At 42.9% G+C, this 24,765-nt stretch overlaps 1 protein-coding gene across 2 annotated transcripts; it reads left to right on the plus strand.

Annotated features, from left to right (window-relative positions):
* Positions 1-546: 546 nt before the first annotated feature.
* Positions 547-12,145, plus strand: Ms4a8 (membrane spanning 4-domains A8). 2 transcript variants are annotated; one of them, XM_074069559.1, is made up of 7 exons: positions 547-681; positions 1,433-1,652; positions 3,455-3,577; positions 7,829-7,888; positions 8,970-9,107; positions 10,980-11,093; positions 11,668-12,145. In XM_074069559.1, the coding sequence occupies exons 2-7, from the start codon at positions 1,461-1,463 to the stop codon at positions 11,758-11,760; spliced, it is 720 nt and encodes a 239-aa protein (XP_073925660.1). In that variant the 5' UTR covers positions 547-681; positions 1,433-1,460; the 3' UTR covers positions 11,761-12,145. The 2 variants fall into 2 exon arrangements, with proteins under 2 accessions (XP_073925660.1, XP_073925659.1); XM_074069558.1 differs by having other exon boundaries at positions 558-681; positions 1,430-1,652.
* Positions 12,146-24,765: the final 12,620 nt, after the last annotated feature.

A 24,765-nucleotide genomic window follows, 5' to 3' on the forward strand; every position in this document is an offset into this window, starting at 1 on the left:
CTTTTATATACCAATGGAATCCTACAGTCAGTGTGTCACCGACTATTCCAACAAGCGGTTCATTGTGCAGCATAACACTTCTTATGCATGTTGTCTGTGCAGTTCACATGATGTGTGTCACAGATATGTTGGATGTCCTCCTCTAAATGGTTTTTGATTATCCATAGACTCTGATTTAGATAAAAATAGATATATGTTAGTTGTAGGTTTCATTTTTCTTGTGGCTCCATCCCTTTTCTCTTTGCAGTTCATTGACTTCAAATGCCTTATCGCTTCAAATCCAATATATCATTTTCTCTTCTGTTCTCATAGGGAACACTTAACTCTTGACTGTGATGTTGATGTCATTAACTACATCATACCCTAAGTGCTCCATTCATTCCTGTGTCTCCCAGAGCACCTAGCACAGCCCTTTCATCTACATGCAGATACACTAAACATTTTTCAAACTGAACTGTATTTAATTGGCTCACTGACCAAAATGCAAATATGGGTGGGGAAGCTGAGTTCTGTGCAGCTGGTGACCTGGCCTGCGCCCAGGAGAGAAGTGGAGAGGACTTTGGATCCTTCTAAATGTATCATCCAGGTCCACCCAGTGCATTCATTGTCTGAGAAAACAAGTTTCTGACAGCAAAGACTTGGTAACAGGAGCAAAAAATACTTGGCTGTTGGCGGAGCAAGGTGAGTGCCCTTAATCTCGTGGTTTCTATGGATCACTGAAGGATGGTGATAAGATTTTTCTGTCAAATGAGACATAAAGGGAATCTGAGTATGGATAGAAAACATGGTAGGGTTTATTGAACTGCTTTATTGGATCGGCTCAAAAAAAAAAGAGGAGAAATGAAATTTTTTAAATCCACACCAGAATTTAAGTGATCTAGAAAACTGAACACTATAAGCCACCTAAAATGGACTCCCCTTAAGAATGGCAACTTCCATTTAACTAGTATGACCTGGGAGAGTTCATGTCCACTCTCCCACCCTTGCTTTCCCTTTCTAGAAAAGAAGTGAACTCAATGTTCTCCAAAAGACTGTCCAGTCTTGACACTCTCACATACCAGATAGTACTCATGCTTGAAAAGCACCTTGCTAAACAGTAGATGACCTACAAAATGGAAATGATGCCTCCTTTGCCTTATGACAGTGTTTAACCTCTCTGGATCTTATTTATTTCATCTGTGAGACTAGACAGATGTGAGAGCTACAGGAGATACATTTGTAAAGCATTGATTGCCTGGTGTTCTTAAGTGCCCTATAACCAGTATCTAATACTCTCGCTAACAAAATAGTATTAACAAACTCATAGAGGGTTGAGGTGCTCAAATGAATCAGTGGAAGCAAAAGTCCTTTTTATTTTTTTCAAAAGTCTTTTTTAATGTAAAAACACAAGAGCATAAATGAGAGATGACTCTATTGTGTTTATTTTTAGCAGCCTGGATTCATTACCTTCAGCAAGCCCCATGGCCAGTTCTGTGTTTGTAGTAGCACCTCATAACAACTATCCTGTGGCCCCTGGAGCCATGACTCAGGTGCCTCTGTATCCAAACAACCAGCCCCAAGTCTACCTCATTCCTGGGAACCCACCTCACTTGAGGTCAACAGTGAGTGAGCTGCCTGCCCAGAAGGTCTTGAAAGAAGGCAAAGTCTTAGGGGTAAGTGACACTTCACTTTGCAGGCCAGGGGCCACATGGCTTCAGTGGGAGGAAGCAGAAGGTTTAGGGATATACAGAAACTGCAAAGCCTGAAGGTGACCTTGGAGCTGACCTGACCTTACCAAACCCAGGTCTATCAGAGAGCTCAGCTGTGCCACTTCATCAGGGGCCTTGGCATGTGGCCATGTGTATTCTGGTTCAGGCATTTTAAGAAAGAGGAAGAAACTCAACCAAAAAGCAGTGCACTTGAATATAGATCCTGTTCCCAGCATCCATTTGATCCACATAGTCTGGGTAAGAAGGTAGGTCCAGCCAAGAAAAAGTAAGCAACAAAGTGGAGTCAAAGCCCAATGTGGTTGAATCAAATCTTTGCACAATCCAGAAATAATAAAAAGCAGGTTAGACAAGTAATAAACTGAGTTCATAACAACTTCTGAAGCCCCTCTTAGAGACAGGGAAGCCCCATTCCATTGTGCAGCCCAGTGACAGCAAGCATGGATTATGACCAGCACTGCTCCAGTCCAAGCTCCCTGCTCTAATCTTGCTTGTGACATGTAAATTGATACAGCTCTATAGAAGTCAATCTGTACCTGCCAGATTTAAAAAGAAAAATAGTGATTCCATTTCTGAGACTTTTTTCTCCAGATATGCCTATACCAACAAGAAATGTGATACATATGAGATTATTCATTGCAGCATGGCTTGTAAGGACAAAAGAAGGGAAACAACCAAACTACCCATTAGTATAACACTGGTTAAATCACTGTGTTGTCATTCAATGAAAGCGGGTATAGTGGAGCTATGAAAAGAACAAGAAAGCTCTTTCTGTAATGATATGGGCATGTCCTAAGATGTATTATTAATTGGAGAAAGTAAGGAGCAGAAATTGTAAATAATTTGCTGTTGTTTGTGCAAATTTAAGGAAATAATATATTTGTATTTGTGACCATGTTTGACATAGACATATATATGTACATGCATGATATATGTAAGAGTATATCTATATTAGCTTCCTAGGGCTGTTATACCATAGTGCCTTGAGCTGGATGGCTAAGAATGACAGAAATGTATTATCTGGTAGTTCTAAAGCCTAGATGTCTGGGATCAGGGCATTGCCAGGCCACGCTCCCTCTGAAGGCTCTTGGGAAGTGTTCCAAGCCATTCTCCTAGCTTCTGGTAGCTCCTTAGCTGGAAAGCATCACTACAATTTTTGCATGGCATGTTTTTAATAAGGACACCAGTCATGTTAGTTTGGGGTCCACTCTATTCCAGAATGACCTCATCTTACTTCATTCCTTCTACAAAGACCCTATTTCCAAACGAGGTCATGTTCTGAGGTACAGTAGGTTAGAATTTTAACATACGAAGTTGATGAAGAGCAGAAAGAGACATAATTCGACCCACAACAATATCCCAAAGAAGTAAGAAAGAGATAAGTAAAAAAAAAAAAATTAGACATAGGTGTGTTCATTGCCATGTTATGTATAATAGAAAAACTAGAACAATCTTGCATGTCCGATATTTGTGTTACAACTGCCCACCAAACATCCATCTGATATACTCTGAGAAATCCTCAAAAAATGTATTTGAAGAATACTGAATGCCATAAATATAGACCCAAATATATAGCCAAAAAAAATGGAAGGTTATTCGCCAAGTGTAAATGGGTAATTTTTATTTCATTATTGTATTTCCTGCATTGCTATTGAAACCAAACATTTATCCAAATAAAAAGGAGGCTCAAAGGGGAGGCAGGATCCAGTGTCAGAGGCAAAGGCTTCAGCCTGTGATTCTCTTGACAGGCCATCCAGATTCTGACAGGCCTGGTGCACATCGGCCTTGGCTCCATCATGGCCACAGTTCTCTCTAACTACTACATCCCCATCTCGTTCTACGGAGCCTTCCCCTTCTGGGGAGGCATCTGTGTAAGTAACTTGAGTCACTTTAGAAGCCAGTTGCCAAGAGGTGACCACATGCTGGGGGCCACCTTGTCAAGTTTGGCAGCTTGTACCCTGCAGGAGAGCCCCATTCACAAGGGCCATAGACCAGGTGGCTCACACAGTGTTTTTACTGTGTGGTATCTCTGAAGGCCAAAAGTCCAAGATCATGGTGTCAGTGGGGTGGTTCCCACTGAGATCTCTTCTTGGCTTTCAGATGGCCACCTGCCCCCTGTATCTTCACATGGTCATCCTTCTGTGTCTGTCTGTGTCTCAGTGGGGTGGATATGATCAAAGCACATTATATGCATGTGTTAAAATGTCACAGATTATTTCATTATTTTGCAAATTGGTATGTGCTAATAATAAATAAAAGTGTATAATACTCAAAAAAAAAAAAGAACACTAGTCCAGGGGATCAGTGCCCACCCTAATGACATCATTTACCCTTAACCATCTCTGTTTTTGGCAGTACTGGGGTTTTTTATAATAAAAATATTTTATTAGCATATACTAATAGTACAAAATAATGGGCTTCATTGTTTTCAAACATGTATATAATGTACTTTGTTCATGTTCATCTCCCACTACCTTCTGTTGTCCCCTTTCCCCCTCCTACTGGTCCATTTTCTCTTCCCAAACAGAAGGGACATTTTAATGTAGGCTGGTTATTGGAGGACACCAAGGAAATGCCCTGAAACTTCTTTTTCTATATTTTTATTAGCATATATTCATTGTGACGTTTACATAGGCCGTCACAATGTGTCATAATTAGATTCACCCCTCCATCATTCTCCCTCATCCCCTCCCCCACTTTGTAGAACAATTACAACAGGTTTCATCTTTGTATTTTCATACACACATACAAAGTACATCCACATATTCACCTTCCTTCACCGTCTCCATTTACCCTCCACCCTCCCACTGATATCCACCGAGGACAGGACCTATTTTACCTTCCTGTCCATCATTTTTTTTCATGTGTATTGATTGTTCGAGCGGGTTCACCTTGGTATTTCACACATGTATATATTGTATTCTAACCAGCTTAACCCCTTCTATTACTTACTCTTTCTCTATCTCCCTGCTCCCCTCTTGCTCAACAGCTTTCAGTGCAGTACTCGGGGCCTTGCAATTGCTAGACAGGCACCCTACTTACTTGGGCCATGCCCCAGTCCTTTTTTACTTTTATTTATTTTTCAGGTAGAGTCTCGTGGTTTTGCCTGGGCTTTAGGTATGCACCACCAACCCCAGTTTGTTGACTGAGATGGGATCTCACTAACTTTTTGCCTGTGCTGGCCTTAATCTGTGATCCTCCTGACCTCTACCTCCTAAGCAGCTGGGATTGTAGGCATAAGCCACAAAGCCAGTCTTCCCTTAGTCATCTTTTTAAACACTGTATCTCTAAATACAAGTTCTAAGGTGCTGAGAGTTAGGACTTCAACACATGAAGTTGTAAGGGAAATGGGAGACACAATCCAGCCATAACATCAAGTTACAGCCCTGCAAAATGACATCCACCCAATGAGGATGCCTTTCCTAGTTCATGTATCCCAAAGACCAGGAAATTTTTTCTAGCTCACCAACCCAGAGGTTGCAATATTTCCTAACCATGTAAAAAGGTGCACTGGGACTCAGTCCTTGGGAGGTGTCCAATAGGCGCCTAGGAGCCTGAGCTCCAGTAGAAAAGTATGTTCACCAATGGCCAAAGGGGCTTCCCAACCACAGAACACAGGGTCTTGTGTCCTCGAGCAGTGCGGGGTGCGTAACCTACCACAGGTGGACTCTGGTGGCCCCAGTTAGGCAAAATATTCAGTATGTTGGATATGCAGGGTTTTTCTGGAAAGGTCCATGGCTTTTGTTAGACTTTCAGAGTCTGTGACTCCAGTCATTGCCTTTAGACTCTACCACTGTCTCCATGGTGCCCTGTGTGCGTGCACACATGAATGAGCATCTCTCTCTCACACACACACACACACACACACACCCTGCTCCTCCCCTCTCCACCTACCTTTCTCTTTCCTTTTCTGCCTTGTATTACATAGCCTTTCACTTGACTCACAACACCACAACCACCTGTGACTCAAATGCAACTTTTTCCCACAAACATAAAAATTCCAGAGTGACCTACATGTCACATTTAGTGTTGTGTTCAGAGTGACCTTGGTGACCTAGAGTTAAATAAAATAGCCTGGAGCCCCCCTCCCTTCCCCCAGCCACAAGGTCTGTAGGGCCTTCTCTCTCTCCTCCTCCTCCTCCTCCTGTCTCCTCCTTCTCCTCCTCCTCCTCCCTCTCTCCCTCCCTCCTCCTCTTTTTCCCCCCAGTGCCCCTACTTCCCAACCAGCCTGTGGCTTCTCTCTGCTCTGCACAGACCAGATCTGCCTTTTCCTTTTCCTCCCCCAACCACCCACTAGCAAAGTCAACAATTTCACAACCACAGGAATGGCTTGCTATGGAGCCTTAGCACCGCTTGTTGAGTGGTATGAACACTAGGGGGCGCTCTGGCATCTTGAGTGCCTTGCTGGCCTGCCCCTCCCTCCTGGTCCCTGGGTTCCCTTCAGCCCCCACAACTCTCCTCCCTTTTTTCTACAGGCATGTTCTTTGCTACCTTCCTGATCCCAGGACTTTTATTTCCCAAAGATCACTAAGGTCCTCTTCCAAAGCAAAGTCATCTCCCTTATTACCTCAAAAGGCCTGTGAGGGCCATGAAAAGCCCAGCCCTTTCCTCTATTTCCTTCTTATCAAGTCCCTATAAAAGGAAAGCTGTGGACTAAGATCATTTTTCCACTTGCACAAGAATATGGCATTTTCCTTGGAAGGCAAAAACAGCTAGAACAAGTTTTCATTATAGGTACCTATTTCCACTCCATGTCACACATGCTTCTACCATGAGTGGGAGGGCAAGGGTCAAGAATATGGTTCTGAGCCACGTGTCGTGGTGCAAGCCTGTAATGTCAGGACTCATGAGGCAGAGCTAAGAGGATCAGAAGTACAAAACCAGTCTGGGCTATATAGAGTGATCCTGTCTCTAGTCAAGATACCTGGATTTGATGCCCAGTTTGCTCCTTGCTGGATGATCTTAGATAACTTATTTAAAAATCTATCAGCCTCAGTCTTCCCATCTTTAAAATGAACACAACGCTAGTGATAGATAGACTGTTATGCCAGGTTAGAAAAGTATCTCATGCAGTGGGGGAGTAAGGCAAGAAGACTTAGCTGCTTGTAGTATGAGGCTTTTTTTCAGTGATGAAAATGTTCTCAACTTAGATTTTGGTGAGGAGTGTACAATTCTATAAATGTACTAAAAATAATTTGGTTGGACACTTTAAAGAGGTGACTGTGTGGTATGTGAATTATATATCAATGAAACCACTTTTTAAAATCAAGAAAAAGGGGGCAGAGGGATAGGGATAAGAAAGTAATAAATGAGAGTGAATATGATCCAAGTACATTAGGTACAGGTATGGATCTGTCATAGTGAAACCCTCTACTCCATACAATTAACATATGCTAATAAAAAGGGGGAGAGAGCACCTCATGTAGACCTCAGCAAATGGTGTCTTTTACTAAATCATAGCTCATACCCTCCCAAACTACTGTTGCTGGTACACTGGGCAAAGGATAGCAAGCATAACGCCTACAGAATGCTGGCATTGGCAGGAAAGGCTGGAATCCTCCTCATGCACTGCTCACAGGGCCAGGGACACCACATGGATCCGAATGACTGATGGGACCCCATCCCAGTATATGGGAGCCAAGGGATGACTGAGAAGGTGGGAAGCAGCAGGGAAGGTGCTGAAATCCCTCCCCTCTTCTCTCCATACTTCAATCCTCATTGAACCCTGATATAAAGATGAGGAAGCAACTGTGTTGTGTGTGAGGAAATAAGCTGATATTGATTGAACATCTGCTATGTATAAGATACACTAAATAAGGGGTGTAGTTACCACAATGATGCACAGGAAGAGATGTAATTGTGCCCATTTCTCAGATGAGGAAGTTAAGACTTAGAGAAATTAATAACATTGGAGTTTTGAGCCAGAATTTAAAACCAGATCTGCTAGATCCTACACTCTCTATCCTACCCCACCTCACCGCCCTGTCACAGGGTGCAAATCAGCTCCTCCATTTCATTCCCATGTTGGGCTGATGGTCCCTACAAAGGGGACAGAATCACAGGTGATTGAGGGAGGGCACCCTGACACCTGGCTGCTTTTAAGCCTTTCTCTTCTGCACCAGTTTATCATTTCAGGGTCTTTCTCAGTGGCAGCAAAAACTCATCCAAATTCATCTTGCCTGGTAAGTCACATCCTGATAATGTCCCTCCCTGTTGTGGACCTGCACAGTGATTTACAAACACCTCCTCCCTCATCCTTGCTCCTGCTGTAACCAGGGCACCCACACGCATGCTTACTCCTACATACAGGCCACAGGCACCTGCCCTGGAGGCACAAGGGGAAAGATGCCAGAGGACTCAGAAAGGACGGGGCATTGCAGTCACTTAGCTAAGGCATTCAAGTGGGAGACATGGAGGGAGAGAGTGGATAGCTTCACAGGAGGAGGCTCAAAACTCCTGGCATCAAGGTCTCTTCCCTGCAGTGAGGAGCCGAGTGTCCCTACAGTGCACTGAGCAAACCAGAGACTCTGACACCTGGTCCCCTAAGGAAACCAACCAAGAAAGACGTTGTCCTTCCCTAGCAGTTGTCCAGGACCTTCATTACTCTGGCAAGCAGGTTATTCAGGGTGACCACAACCCTACAACCACATGAGATCAATTTGAAAAATCTCCAGAGGGTTGCATATCTTTTTGCATATGGCCCAGAATCATTGGGCATCTAAGTCTTTCACATACCAAGACACTGAACTGAGACTCCCGCCTGTGTCCAATGGCAGGGTGGAGTTTTCTCAAAGATGATTCTCAGACACAGTTATCCCATAATATGTTCCATGACAATAGTTAGGGAACTTGGGGAAAATCTCTATTCGTTTTTCCCTCTCTAGAATATCCACAATTCTCACTAAAGGCTCCGAAAAGTCCTGCAGCAAAGACCTGGTTAGCTTTATTCAATCCAGCCTCTATCAAAGCAAATTTACCCCAAAAACCTTTTCACACAGAGTATCTCTTTACTTGCTAACGAAATAAAGTTCCAGGGATTCACACTAAGAGACACTTTTTGATGAAAAGAGTTATGGAACCAGATGGTGTAATAGTGGCACAACAATATAAATGGACTTATATTAAAATGATTGAAATGGTAAATTTTATGTTATGTACATTTTAACACAATAAAAAACTGGGGGAGTGACCCTTGTTGAGTCTCTGAGCATCTCAGCTATATGAGATTCCCTCTGCTCTTCTGGCCCTCTGTGTCATCTTCAGCTGAATGGCAGCGTGAGCCTGAACATCTTCAGTGCAATCTGTTCAGCAGTTGGAATCATGCTCTTCATCACAGACTTGAGTCTCATCAGGGTGTATACCGGCCCTGATTGCCATCCTTCCCATGGCAGCTGGGGTGGGGTAAGTGTTCCCCTCAATTAAAGGTCCTCTGGGTTCTACCTTAGCTATGTTTGGACAACTTCCAGAAGGGCCTGACAACCAAACCTCCTTCCCACTGAGCACTGCAGGAAAAGAAAGTGTTACAGGTGCTAGAGAAAGTGTTTCAAGTCCCTGATCCATAGCCTTAAGCATGTGACATTTGTCTTAGTCTTGGGTTTCTGCCTTTGTAAAACAGGACCTATCTTTCTCATATCATTGGGAGAATTAAATGCAATGGTACCCCTCCTCACTTCCTCTGCCTTCTGCCCACTGCTATACACCAAGATTCAGCAAACTTTTTCTGCAAAGGGGCAGATAATATTTTAAGCTTTGTGGACCATGTGATTTCTGTCACAGCAAAACCCATCCATTAGCAGCCACAGAAAACAGTGAACAAATGAGCATGGCTGTATTCTGACAAAACTTTATTCACCACATAGGCACCAGGCAGGACTGGGCCCATGAACCACAATAATTTGCTAACCCGTGCCATCAACCAGCATTGTCCAGTAGGAATATAATGTTAACAATACGTGTGAATTTAAGTTTTCTACTTGCCACATTAAGAAAAAAAGAAGAGGGTAAAATTAATTTCAATAATGTATTTTATTTACCATATATAAATATAATATTGTTATTTCAACGTGCAACCTGGGTAAAAATTCTTAATTCAATACTTTGCATTTTGAGTACTAAGCCTTTGAAATCCAGTGTGTATTTTGCACTAATGGCACATCCCATCTTGGGCCTTAGCCACATGTCAAACACTCAACAGCCACAAAGTGATCGTGGCTACTGAACTGAACAGAGTGGCTGTGAGTGAGCTACCTGTCCCCTGCATTGTCGTCCCTCCATGTGCGGGGAAGATCACACCCTCTCACACCTGCTCCAGTTCCCCTCCCCTCCCTCACCCCATCTCTCTTCTACATCAGCACAGAAACATGTGCTGTCCTTCCATCTCAAAAAGCAAACACACCGACCCTCCCTTTGTGCTGTGTCCTTGTTACTTAACATCCTATTTCTTTAGTCCTCTTTACAGAAAAAAATCCTCAAAAGAATTATCTGCGCTCACTGTCTCCAATTTTCTCCTCTCCTTTTTTTCTCTTGAACCAGCTCTACTCATACCTTCAGCTTCCTTTCATTAACCTGCTCTGCTCTGTGTCCTCAATCACCCCTTGACTGAGGACCTCCATTGTCTTTTAAAACCCATGCTGGTCAATTGATCTCTTCTTTGACTTTGTCTCTTTTTCCCCCGACTTTCAGGATCCACTGTTGGTCCTCTCCTGCTTTGTCTCTCTACTCACTGACATGTCAATCTCTCCCAGTCCAGGGGCTGAAAACATCTTCCTGTGACAATGACTCTCAAATGCACAGCTCAAACTAGATCCCCTCCGGCCACTGCAGTGTCAAGTGTCCATGGTACACTCATCAGCTCAAAATTCCCATCTCCAGATCTTTTCTCCAGGCATCACTTACTCAGCCTTCTCCACTGGGTTTTCCTTGTTCCAACTGATGGCAACTCCATCCTTCAGTTGCTAAGGATGAAACCTTGGAGTAATCATGACCCCTCTCCTGCACCCACACTCAGAGTTATCCCTTGGACATACAAGATCACATCTCCTCTCTGCTCAAAACCCATTTTACCAAGAAAATGCTCTTGAAGCAGCCTCTCCTCAGAGGGGCACAGAAAGCAAGTGATAAAATAACAAATTTTTCCATTAACAACAAAGTCCTGGGGAGATAATTTCCCCTGTGAGGCTGAGAGAGGATGGGGGACTTTGCTGAAGCTATAGAGATGGCCTGTGACAGCCACAATTTGAGCTCAGATGACTGTCTGACTCCTTGTGTTTCCAGAACCCTGGCATGGCTGTTTCTGGAGTACTGCTCATCTTCTGCATTTTGGAGTTCTGCATTTCTTGCACATCTTCCCACTTTGGCTGTCAAGTGGCCTGCTGCCAATACAACAATGTGAGTCTTGGGGCTCCTCATAGGGTGGAAAAATGCTACAAAGGTGATGGAAACTGAGTGATGTTTCTCACCCCCTGTCCAAGAGGCAGGGACAGCCATGCAGCATCTAAAGGCCTCCTTGCATGCCTTCCCTTATTTTACCTTTATTACTAAGTGTCTTAGTCCATCTTTCTATTGCTCTAACAAAATACCTGATGCTGAGTAACTTATAAAATAAAGAAGTTTCTTTAGCTCTCAATCCTGGTGGATGTAGAGTCCACAAAACACTGTCCTAGAGTGCTGGCAAAGGCCCTCTGTGTTACATTACAGCAGAGAAGCAGAAAGGAAAGTGACTTAGTACAGAAGAGACCAAGCATATGGGATATCCTTGCTTTATAACAACTCCCTCTTCTGAAAACTCACTCACTCCTATAAGACTCTTCCCACTGCCCTCTGAGATCAGCATGGATCCATTCATGAGGGTGAAGCCACCTCAACCCCACCATGCTGAAATCTAAGCTCCCAGCATGGGACCCTTTGGAGGACAACCCACATCCAAATCATGTATGCACCCCCTGTGTTCTGTGTTTTCCAGGGAAGTGTGGTCATCCCAAACGTCTATGCGACAAACCTAGAACCATCACACTCAGCACCTCGTTATTCTGATGTAGTCCCAGGCTCTGGATAAGCAAAGCTAAGCATTCCAGAAGCATCTCTCACTGGGGCCAAAAGAAGTCCTTCCTATTCTGGCTCCCATAAACCCAGGTTCTTCTTTCCTGACACACTGAGGGAGATTTTTCTTTCCTGCATGCACCCTGAACTTTGTGCTTCAATTCTCTCAGGTTAATTGTGCTGGTTTTTTACTAAAAGAAGATGGGAATTTAAGATGGATTTTTAACAGAGCTCCTCCCAAGACACATGCTTCTGTGGGATGTGGGCTTCCACGTATGGTGGGCCTTGGCATATGTTCTTCCCTGTATGAGAGCTTGTGGGTTGGATAAACAAGTATCTAGACACCCAGTCTTCACACTTAATCATTCACTCATTTAATAAAAATATGTTGAGCATCGAGACTCTATTTGTGGCAGAAGCAGGGTAAATAATGGTGAACATGACGTAGTCTTTGACCGCATGGAACTTCTGGCCTCAGAAGGAAAGTCACCATGTGAGCAATTTTTGCTAACACAGGGCAGCATGTGAAGAAGGGTACAAGGAGAAATGCAGAGATAGACATGATGAGTTGTGGCAGTGGTGCAGTATGGGGTGAGAAAAGCTGGCCAAGGAAGCAGCATTCAAGTGAGGCACTAAAGGACAGGGAGGGTTTTCCCAGTGAAATGAGAGGACACACTATCAGAAGACCTCTGGAAGGAGAGTTGTCCACTAAACTGACCAGTTCTTTTATATGCTGTCCCTGCTCAATGAGTATACTAAGGTAGGTATCAATACATAACTCTTAGGGTGGGCAAACATTCAGTCTATGAAATAGAGTGTGTGAGGCTCATGGGTATGGCTTCAGAGTCCACAGACAAGAACACATAAAAAACTAACATGTGAGTTCATTGCATTCTAAACAAGGAGGATTGTATTGTATTGTAGTTCTAAACAAGGAGGAGGGTGTGGACTCGGCAACATCCAGAGATGACTGAGCTGTCAAAACTGATGAGGGGCACCATGGCATTTAGTGCGTAGAAACAAAGGATAATGCTAAGCGTAGTGTAATGCACAGGCTGAGCCTCACTGCAAAAAGTTATCTGGCTCAAAATGACAATCATGCTAAGGCTGGAAAGAACATCCATAATTACCTGAAAAAATATGTAAACACTTTTTTCCAACTACCTGTCTATGTGGAGCCAGATTTTGTTCAGATACTTCAGCCAAAACAAACTGAATAGAGAAACAGACGCGAGGATCTTGTCTCTTCTATTAAACCAGATGTGAAAGATGGGCACAAACGTAGTGGAGTTCAGGGTACACTGTCCCAGAATAAGGCACCTGATATTTGAGAAGACAGCAGAAGCAGGAAGGTCACTCTCACTCTCCCCACCCTTTTCCCTGAAGCAGGCATTGAAATCCTCCTTCATAGGTACCTCCCCCATACCCAGAAAAAAAGGAGCAACCATTTCTCTGAAGAAAGACAGAGAAGATAGTAAACAATAATAAGTCCCTAGCAGGACATATTACCATTACATCATTCATTCTATTATTTTATACTTCTTCCATGGCTGTTCACGTCATCAAACTAGACAGCAAAAACCAAAGATAACAAGTTTATCTGTGTCTTCAGGTCTTCATTTCCTCAAAGGCTCCCATATGAAGCAAAGCTCCCACTAAATAAATATATGCTTTCCCCTTGTTCATCTGTCTTTTGTTGTGGGAAATGACAAGATATTTCTCCTCCCCCACAAAAGTAGAAAACAATGCCACTCTTCTCACTAACTTAATTTTATTTTGAAAAACTCAGTTCTTTTTCATTAAAGATATTTATTTATGTTAACATATAATGTACGTTTTTAATCTCAAAGTAATTAATGAATTTTTTAAATGTCTCTAACTTAATTTCTATGGTAACAAATAGCAACAAATATAAACCACCTGAAACAAAATGCTCCTTGAGAGCCCTTAATAATATTTTACAAGTGCAAAGAGGGAAGATCTGAGACCAGACAGTTGTGTTTTACTCTATTACTTCCTGCTCACAGTCCCACAAGAACTCCTAGCCCAAAGCAAGGAAACTGAAATCCTTACCCTGGTATGCAAGGCCCCATTCAAGTGCCCTTCATTCCCTCCTCCCTCAATGTCAAATCCCTGCCCTCCAGCCTGCCTCTCAGGTTACTGCAGTCAAAGTGCTGCAATGCATAAATCCTGTACTATGACAACAAGTTATCCCCACCTAGTCTCCCACCTCTGCGTGCTTTTCCTTGTAGACACAGATGGACACAGTGGCTCCCTCCCCCCACCCCCCAACCAAAGCACCCTCCATTCCCTTCCAGACAAATATTTTCCAGGAGTTCCATTTCTTAATGTCTATGGAATGAGCTTACCTGGCTTTAGACTGGCTCTTCCTTCTCCCAAAACCATCAAGTCCTCCACCTGGAAATTCATTTTCTTACCATTGTCAGATGAATCATTCATGATCCCCATCAGCCTTGGTCTTGATCATGGGACCTGCTTTGGAGAATGGGAGCAAATGAGCACACGTGTCATTTTCCAAACCTGAGCAGGAGTTTCAGATGGAACTCCAAGGTGGGACTCAGTTTCTTTAGCTCCTATGCCCTGGGTCATAAGGAAGCCATGTTCCAGGAGGGGGTTGTTCCTTTAACCTTGAGCCCGGAGAGCAAGCAAGGGTGGTGCCCACCTGAACCCGATCCTCTAAAGCCAAACTCTAGTGAACCCAGAAGAATCTCCACTAACCCAAGCCCTCATGTTATGTGAAAAAGAAATAAATATTTGTGATCATAAGTCATTCAGGTTTGCTAGTTGCTGAGACAAAACTGACTCAGTAACATGGAAGGAATTCCATGGACTTTCCAGCATCCCTTATTCTTGGATATCCCCTATCAGAGACAGATGCTCAGGGTCTATTTGTGGCTTTTGAGGGAGAATTTTTCCTTCCTGTTTCCTTGGGTGATGGGCCAATGTCTGTCCTCAGCACTGTTTTTGTTTGTTTGTTTGTTTTGTTGTTGTTGTTGTTGTTAATGTCTGGTTAGTATATAATTGAGCAGTGAAGAAGGAAACTGAAAATAAAATTCTCAGAGTTTATATAAAAGGCCTGACAGAAGATCCACAGGAGTCTGGCACAGTCTACCAAGGCTTCAGGATGACTGTACCTGTGGTAAGTGCTTCTTGATTTATTAGGTGGAGGGGGTGGGGGTGGTAGGGATTGACTGGGGGGTTGAATGTCTATTGGAGGGACTCAGTCCAGTTTGCTTGTCCTGGGAAGACCAAATAGCAGCTTCCATTTTGAAAGCTAGTCTAAAAATTCTGTTATTATTCAAAAGTCTGTTTTCTATGGAAAACAATAATTCCTTGTGGGATGAGTATATCTGCTCTGTGTTCACAGGGCTTGAATGCAGGTAGGGAGCATAGGGAGGGGACACAATAGATTGGCATGTGGAGGTATCTGATCTCCCAGATGCGTAGGAGCCACCACACTCCTAGGTGTACAGGGGAGAAACAAGCAGAGGACAAACATGTCCCCCAGCTTCCTCTTGCTGCTGCTGCTGCTGCTGCTGAATTAGTTCAGTTTGGGGATCACATAGCTGATTCTTTTTCTCAAGCCAAAGGGACAGCCCTAATTCCTTTCCCCGACAAGATGCCACTGTCTCACAACAGCCGACTTTCTCTAAAGTTTCACAGCAATGGTGGAGGTTTTCATGAGAACCAGAAAACTACCCATTACTGTAGTCTTCATTTCTGCCAGATACCTCTTTCTGCAGGCTCCACCTTCCCCCATGTAGCTCAGCACCATCTTTCTTCTCTAAGCTGTTCTGTCCGTGTCTTGTCCACACTCTCATATCCCTGCCCACTCCCTACACAGAGCAGTCTCTGTTTCACTGTCTGACTCCAGATTACACCCTGAGAGCTCCCCTTCTCTACCTGAAGCAACCTCCCAAGGTGTTTGCCTAAGGAATGACTCTGATTGTCTGTGAGGGGCACTAGCAGTGAGTGGTAAAAATAACAACTCTTTTCCATGCACACTGGAGCCTCTCAAAGACTCAGGGAGACATTTTCCCCAGGAGGCTGAGAGAGGATGCCGGCTTCCATGAAACCATAGGGATGGTCCATCACGGAGCCACAATTCAAGCTCAAACAACCCAACCCCCTGCCCAGTGCTCTTGTCCTCTCAATTCATTCTGCCTCCAGCTCCCTGGGCTGATTCTTTTAGGTGAGGCACTCTTCTGCTACTTCATGCAGCTGTGCCTTGCTCAGCAGTGCTCTCAAAATGTCTGGCACTTGTCCAGCTACCAATTCAACAGCATGAGTACTAGTGCTCCTAGGTGGGTGAAAAGATGCCCCCAAGAGGGTGCAGTCTACAGGGGTCTTCCTGTTTCTCACTTCCTGCCCAAAGGCAAGTAGAGTTACACAGTGTCTAAGGCCTCCCATGTGTGCCTGACCTTTTCTCACACTTATAACTACACCTCATTTTGCCTGTGTTTTCTAGATAAGCATATTCAACCAAAATGACTCCATAAGAAATCCACCAGAAAGCTGCGGTGAACAGACTGGGATGCTGAATCAACAGACTCAAATGTTGGATTGGTTGATCTCTTCCAGAGAGATCCAGCTCTACAGAAATCAGGGCTAAACATTTTAGCATCTGAAACCAAAAGAAATGCTCCCCTTCTGGGATCTCATAAGCCAGGTTTTCCTTTCCTAATAAGCTGAGAGAAATGTCTCTCCCACTGTTTACACCCTGGACTTTATTCTTCAGTTCAAGGGCTCAGAAGTAGCTTGCCTATCATGCTAGAGGCAACCCAAACACCCCAATTCAATTCAGTCCGATAAATCCTGCAGCTTCTCTAATACAGATGGGGATTTGTGATGCATTTTAAGAACTAGGTCCTCCCAGGGCCCATGCATCTGTGTGACATGGACATCCACACATGGGCCTGGGTGCATACACATCTTTCCCTGCCATTGAGCTTATGGGCTGGAGAAGCAAATACTTAGTCACCATTGTCACTCTTTCACATTCATTCAAATAATAAATATAGATTGAGCATTTGCTATGGTGAAGGCTCTGTTTATGGAAGGAGGAGGGTCAATATTGGGGAACCTGACATAGTTCTTGGTGTCTAGGAAATTGGGGGCTCAGAAGAGAGACACCAAGTGAGCAACTTTCTCTAACATAGGACAGCATGGGGAAGGGAAAGGAGTAACAGTGATGGGTGTGAGTTATTCCACCACCAAGTCAAATGAAGGAAGTAACATTTGAGTAAGTCATTAAGGGACAGGGAGGGCTGTGAACACGCACTTGGATATTAATCACAAAAGACAAACTGTAAAATAGGTTCAGTGTGTGGGAGGAGTACTTGTGGGAGGCATGAGGGTGAACAAAGAAGATTGAGGTGAAGGAATATGGTTGATGGACTTCCTATACAAAACAGAACAAAGAAACCTCCTTTTTTCTTTTATTGTTGTACTTGGTGGAGTTACACTGTGGCATTTACAAAGGTTCTTACAATGTATCAAATGTCATACTTGAATTCACTCCCTCCACTGCTCTCCTTTATTCCCTCCTCCCTCAATTCCTGGAACAGTTTCAACAGTTTTGTATTTACATACATGTGTACATTTTGCAATAGTTTTAAGTGGGGTAATGGGGAGACACTGGGGGCAATCTAAGTAATGTACAATATAAGCCTATTTGGCATTATCACAATATATCCTCCTGTAAAATGAGTATATCCTAATTTTTTAAATTAATGGAAAAAGGGGGGGTTCACTGTAATGAGGAACCACTCATTAGAAAATTCATCCATAAACATGGTCAGTCCTTTACCTGCTCTTACCACTGATGCTGTAGTCCTCATGAATGTGCAAATGGATTCAGGTAAGAAAATATCCAGAATCCTGAGACTGCTACATTGTTACTCATAAAAGGATAGGGACTAATTCCAAAGAGAAATGGCTGTGTCTGTCACCTGGGAAGAGCAAGAGGAACAGTATGCCAGACAGGAGAGGGGATCCTAGACTAGATACCCCAGTAACTCCTTCAAATTTGTGATCCTTTTTTTTTTTTTTTTTTTTTAGTGTGGTGATTCTGGGTTTCAAACTAAGGTCCTTGTACTTGCACAGCCCACTTGATCCAAGCCCCCTTCCCATTTCTCTTTATTTTTCGGATAGGGTCTTTCACTTTTTCCTGATCAGCCTCAGATTGCAACCCTATATTTGTCTCTCATATAGCTAGAATTATAGATATGAACTATTACACCTGGACTGTTGTTGAGATAGGATCTTTTTTTTTTTTTTTTGGCCTGGCTGGACTCAAACCATGATCCTCCTGTCTTTACCTCCCAAGTGATTGGGTTCCAGGCATTTACCACCACACCCAGTAGATCTGCAGTTCTTGAGTACAATGACAAAAAGAATTTCAAAGGAATTCGTTAAGGATAGCAAGGTAAGAGTCCAGCACAGATTTATTACAAAGCAGAATCAAGCAGGGAAAAGAAATAGGGATGATATGCAGACAGTGGGAGTTACACTGCTAGACAGTCCTCTTCCTGGGAATGTTTACACCATCTAAATTCAGCCTTAGGGTTCAGCGTAAACTTTCCCAAGCTTGGTCACTTGACCACCTTCAAGCATTTTGCTAAGTTCCTATTTCAATGTTATCACCAAAGCATGGAAACAGTGGGTCTAGAGTAGCTTTACAGTTAAAGGGTCTTGTGACATGGATGGCTGCTTCTTGAAATCTTTAGCATTCCTTTCTGGTCAAAGAGTTACTGAGCCAGGACCTTCTTTCCTCAGACCATCTAGAGAAATTATAACTTGCTTAAAATCTAAAAGAAAGGAGTAAGATGATAGAAATGCATGCATTTACTTTCTCTAAAAAGATTATTTAAATTTATCAAATCACAGATAAATTCTGGTGGCTTAGGGAATCCCATTTTCATGTAAGTTTTTACATGTAAAAGAATTTTCTTGAAACAGTATTTGAAAAGGACCATCAAATGTACAAAGGCTCTTCCACTCTAAACATCTCTAATTTCTTACACAAGGCTTACATCAAGTGCTCTATGATTTCCCTGACATCTCCAACCCATTTTGCTGTAGTTATTTTTCAGATAGGATCTCATATTTTTTTCCCAGTCTGTACTCAAACCATGATCCTTCTACCACTGACTCCTATGGGGCTGGAATTACAGGTGTGACCCACTACTTCCAGATGGTTTTCCCCAGCATTGCCTCAAAACACAATTCTCCCAACTCACTCACCTACCAAACACTTCTGGGCTTTCCTGACTTAGACATCTTCATCCTGTGTTTCCCAGTGCACCAAGTTCTCTCTCTCTCTCTCTCTCTCTCTCTCTCTCTCTCTCTCTCTCTCTCCCTCTCTCTCTCTCTCTCTCTCTCTCTCCCTTCCTCCCTCTCCCCTTCATTCTCTCTCTCTATTTCACTTTCTTAAACCTCTTATCCTTCAGATGTGAATTAAAAATATCTACATCTTTGTCTCCCTCACTACATTGCAGCACACAGATGCTTAGAAATCCTTAATAAATGAAGACAGAAGAGAAGGAATGGTGCTAAAGAGAGGCCTCTCCAAAAGGAGAATTCTCTGAGCAGCTGCTTCTTACCAAAACCTTTTTACAAACTTATCATTGAGAAACATTTTTGGTACCTACCATGGGCCTTTTAATTTTTCTGTCATATTTATTGATTCAATAAGTGCAACTCAAATGGAAACTGGAAAAATTCTTTGGCAGGGGGAATCCCAGATGCTATAGGAAACCCACCCTCCTGAGCCTCTTGAGAAGAAACAAGCAGAAGACAAAAATGACCCCTGACTTCCTTCTGCTGCTGCTGAACTTGTTCAATTTAAGGATCGTATCATGATTTTTTTCTCAACTCAAATGGACAGACCTAATTCCTTTCCCCCACAAAATGCCACTGTCCCAACTCAGAAGGTTCTCTCAGTAGCTGACTTTCTCTATATGCTCACAGCAATGGTGAAGGTTTACATCAGATCCAGGAAATTACCTGTTACCATAGTCTTAACTCCTGCCAGATACCTCTTTCTATAGGTTTCACCTTCTGTCGTGTAGCTCAACACCATCATTCTCCCTTAACAGTCTCATTCTTCTCTTTTTGCTTGTCACACCCTCAACTCTCTGTACACTTCCTACATCGAATAGTTTGTCACAGTCTTATCCACACCACACACTGAGAGCTCCTTCTCTCTACATACCTCCTAAGGTGTTTGCCCAAAGAATGACTCTGATCTGTGAGGGCCACTGGAAGTGAGTAGTAAAAATAACAAATCTTTTCCATGCACACTTGAGCCTCTCAAAGTCCCAAGGAGACATTTTCCCCAGGAGGCTGAGAGAGGTTGGGGGACTTCCATCAAGCCATAGGGACGGTCCATTGCAGAGCCACACAGTTCAAGCTTAGGCAACCCGACCTCCAGATCTGTGCTCATGTCCTCCCCATTACTCTTCGTTCAGATCACAAAAATGATTGTTTGGGGTGGTGGGGAACTGTTCCTCATGTGTTTGGATTAAATGCACCATCACAGGCTACCTCATCTCCAGCGTAAGTGCACGTGCTATTTCATGGTGGAAAGATGCCTCAAGAGTGTGGAATCTGGAGTGGTCTTCCTGTTTCTAGCCCAGCATCCAAAACCTCTGTATGTCCCTCTCTTTCGCTCACCCATTTTAGTGCTTCTCATATAAATGTCTCCTCCAAGAAAACTCAATGACGCCTAGAAGTCACCCATAAAACAATAAATAAGATGCCAAGTAAAATCCACCATGCAGATGAGCAAATTTGTAGAATCATCATTCACTGAAACCTAGAGAAGTCTTCTTTCTTCTGGTCTTCCATATCCTGACTACTGAGGGAAATGTCTCTACCATTGTGGCACCCTGCTTCACTTCACCCTAATAAACAATGCTGTTATTCTACTAAACAGATAAAGTACACTTTAACAAAAAGGTCCTCCCAGGACAGCACACATATATCTGTGTGCTATGGGCATCCACTCGTTGGCCTGGGTGCACACACATCCATGTGCTTCCCTGCCTGTGAGCTTGTGGACTGGAGGAGCAAATATCTACTCACTTAATTTGCACTGTTTCCATCATTCACTCACATAATAAACATGAATTGAGCATTTGCTATGTTTAAGGCTCTGTTTAAAGGGGGAGGATGAATATTGGGGAACATGACATAGTTCTTGGTGTCCAGGAACTTACGGGCTCATAAAAAAGATGTCATATGAGCAATTTTCTTTCAGCAGCATGGCATGGGGGGAGGGCAGGAGAAACAGTGATGGGTGTGAGTTATTCTAGCAGTGATGCAGCAAGGGATGAGAAAAGCAGAGAATCTGGAGAGTTGAGGAAGTAACATTTGAGTGGGCCATTAAAGGTAGGGGAAGGGCCTGGCACTGGTGGTTCACATCCATAATCCTAGCTACTCAAGAGGCAAAAATCAGGAGGACTGTGATTCAAAGCCAGTCCAGGCAAATAATTCATGAGACACTATCTCAAAAAAAAAATCACACAAAAGGGCTGCTGGAGTGGCTCAAGGTGGAGGCCCTGAGTTCAAGCCCCTGTACTGCAAAAAAAAAAAAAAAAGAAAGAAAGAAAGAAAAAAGAAAAAGGTTGGGGAGTTGATGCTGCAGTCCTCATGAATGAGTGATGGCTTCAGGTAAAAAATATCCAGAATTCTGAGCCTGTCACATTGTTACTTATAAAAGGATAGGGACTAGCTCCAAAGAGAGGGTGAGGCAGCAGCAGACCAGGTAGGAGAGGAAGATTACCAGCTCACATACTCAGTGATCCCTTTGGACCTGTGCTTGTTTATTTGTTTATTTATTTTTTGGTGGTTCTGGAGATCAATGTTTTTTGACATAACCTACAATGAAAAAGTCATCCCCTCCACAAAGAATTATCTAGCCCAAAATAACAATGAAGCTGAGTTTGAGATACAAAGGCTATTTAAATATTTCCTTTTCCAACCACATATCTGTATAAAGCCAAATCTTCTTCATATACTTGCACTGTAGCAATATGCAAAACAAATTAAATACAGAAACACACATGATAATCTAGCAGTCTTCTATCAAGACAGACATAAACGATGTGTACAAATCTTTTATAACCTATAAAATAATATCATTTTTCCTAATTTTTTTCACTGAAAGATATAGTTAATTTCAACCAAAAATATTTATATTAGTATTTACTGGATATTTTTATCTCAAAACAGATTAATAAGTATTTTTTAACATCTTGATTTTAGTTTCTAATATGATAGATACCAACAAATGGAATCCAAGTACCAATGTTGCTTGGGAGACCTTAGTCATTTTTACAGTGCATAAGGGGGTCCTTAAAGGAAGATCACAGAAGTATCACACCATCTCTGCCCTTGAGTGTACACAGTGTTCCCTTTCTGGATTTGTGTCTGTCTGTGTGCAAATATCCCCTTTTATAAGTATACCAGTCCTGTCGGAGTACAGTTCACCCTAATAACTTCATTTAAACTTGAGTCCCTTTGTACTGACCATGTCTCCAAGTTCAGTCACATCCTGCGGTCACATCTCCTCTTAGTTTTGTGTCACTGGAACGCCCTGACTAATAAAATAGAGTTACAGCACCCTAGGTGTTCCATGCAAAAAGTGTGTACATTGACACCAATTTATCCCCACCTGGACTCCACCTCTGTGCTGGCTCCAGTGGATGCAGTGCATGTGGGCTCTCTCCAATCTTCTCACCAAACATTTTCTGCATTCAATATGTGGATGACTGTGGAAAGAGTACAAATGACTATGGATTATTTCCCACTTCCCTCCACAAAGCTCTCCCTCTCCCGCGGTAAAGGATTGTATGTTACATCGTCCATATTCCTCATTGGCTTTGGGCTTGGTCATGGGACCTGCTTTGGAGAATGGTAGCAAATGAGCACACATGCCATTCACCAAACCTGAGCAAGAGTTTCAGAAGGAACTCCAAGGTGGGACTTAGCTTCTAAAGAAGTTCCTGTACCGTGTGTCATGTGAAGGCCAGGTCCCATGTCCAAGTTACTCTTTTAACCTGGGGCCCAGTATGCAAAAAATGATGGTGCACACCTGAACTTGATGCTCAAAATTGAAACTCTAGTGAGCCCAAAGAGCCTCCACTGACCCACACCCTCATGGTATGCGAACAAGAAATCAATGCCTCTTGGAGGTCATTGAGATACTGGGTTTGCTTGTTACTGCAGAAAGCTGACTCAATAGTCAGAGCAACAACCAGAAACACTGCACTGACTTCACTGTAGCCCTTCCCCAGGTAGGGGATGGATTTTCAAGGAAAGGATTTACTTAAGCTGGAGCACTGTTTCTGTGTGTTATGGGCCAATCGATTACACACTGTGACCCTGTTCTCACACACTAAGGGAAGGAATAGGGAAAGAGGAGGAAACCTAATACTTGAATGTGGTTGATGTGCTCACTGTAGAAGAGAGAATAAAGTAATCTTAAACTGGCAGAGACAACTATGGGAAAGGAACCAGGGAGCAGTGAAGAGATCTGATAGAGATGAACCAATGTAGGTTTCAAAACATAAGTTCATGGAAGCAACAATAGGAATCTCTCTGTATACCTATCTTTACCTAAAACTAGCAAAAATGCCATGTCTTTCTTATTATCTCCTATATTTTCCCTTCAACAAAATCAGAGAACAAGAGGATGGAACAGGTTCTGCTTGAGGGGGTGGTTGGCAAGAGAGGAGGAGGGAAGTGGCCCAAACAATGTATACATGCAAGTAAATGTAAAAATGATTTTTAAAAATGAATCCATCCTAATAAAAAATTTATTAAAAAAAACAAAATTAAAGTATACTGAGCCTGAATAATTATGCAGTTAATAAAACCAATGAGGCAGGAAGTCTTGATCTTGCATAAGCATGGAATGCACAAGAAACTGAGTTTGGACCATTTCTCCTGAAAGTCCTATTACAGAAAATAACTGAACCTCAGCAAATCAGAGCAAAGCATTAACTAGGAACTATGAAAAGTGGCAGTTTTCTAAGTGCAAATTCACAACCAATCAATTCTCTTCTTTATTTTGCTTTGACTTATCCTTTATAAATATTTACTCATGGTCATTTGTTGTAGGAATATTCTACCTCATCTAGCTTGGTGTTCCACAATTCCAGTATTGCTTCTTCCTCAGGTGAACATTTTACATCTTTGTTTTAACCTGACAAATATACTAGTTTAATACTGATATATTTTAACAATATAAAGTGTCAGACAGGAAATCAGCACACAACCATGACATCAGGATGGCTATGGTAAATGCTTTTTTATTTACATGGATAAATCTTCCGCAGGCTGACTGTCCCTTGAAGGATTCAGTTCAATTTGATGGTCTCAGAAGGACCAATTCCCAGCTTCCATTTTGAAAGCTTGTATAAAATTCTGCCATTATGGAAAAGTGAGTATTCCAAGAGACACATAAGATTTTGCAGAGTGTCTACAGCTGGTGATTACAGGTGTGCAGTGTAGGGAGGGGAAGGCACATGATGACAAATGAAGGAAGATGGGCCCTTATTGTAAGAGCTGTGTCTGTACACGATCTCTCTGTCCCCTGTATCACCTGCATCCACCTACACAGAGGACCACATCCTGTCCCACCTGCTCCAGCTCCCCTCCCTCTCCCTCACCCCATCTCTCTTCTGCAGGATCAATTTCTTTCACTGGAGCTTTTACATCAGCAAGGAAACATGCAATTGTTCTTCCATCTCAAAATTCAAATAAATAAATCCTTCCTTTGTCCTATGACCCATCACTTAGCCTATTTCTTTACTCCTCTTCACAGAAAAAATCCTGCACTCATCATCTCCAATTCTCTCCTCTCCTGTTTTCTCTTGAACATTCTCTACTCAGATGCTCAGCCTCACATCATAGCTCTGTTCTGCTCAGCGTCCCCAATCACTTCTGAATGAAGACATCCCTTGGCTTCCAAGTTTCTGGCCGAATGCTCTCT

Source organism: Castor canadensis, chromosome 1 (genome assembly GCF_047511655.1).
Source record: "Castor canadensis chromosome 1, mCasCan1.hap1v2, whole genome shotgun sequence".
NCBI classification, from domain to species: domain Eukaryota; kingdom Metazoa; phylum Chordata; class Mammalia; order Rodentia; family Castoridae; genus Castor; species Castor canadensis.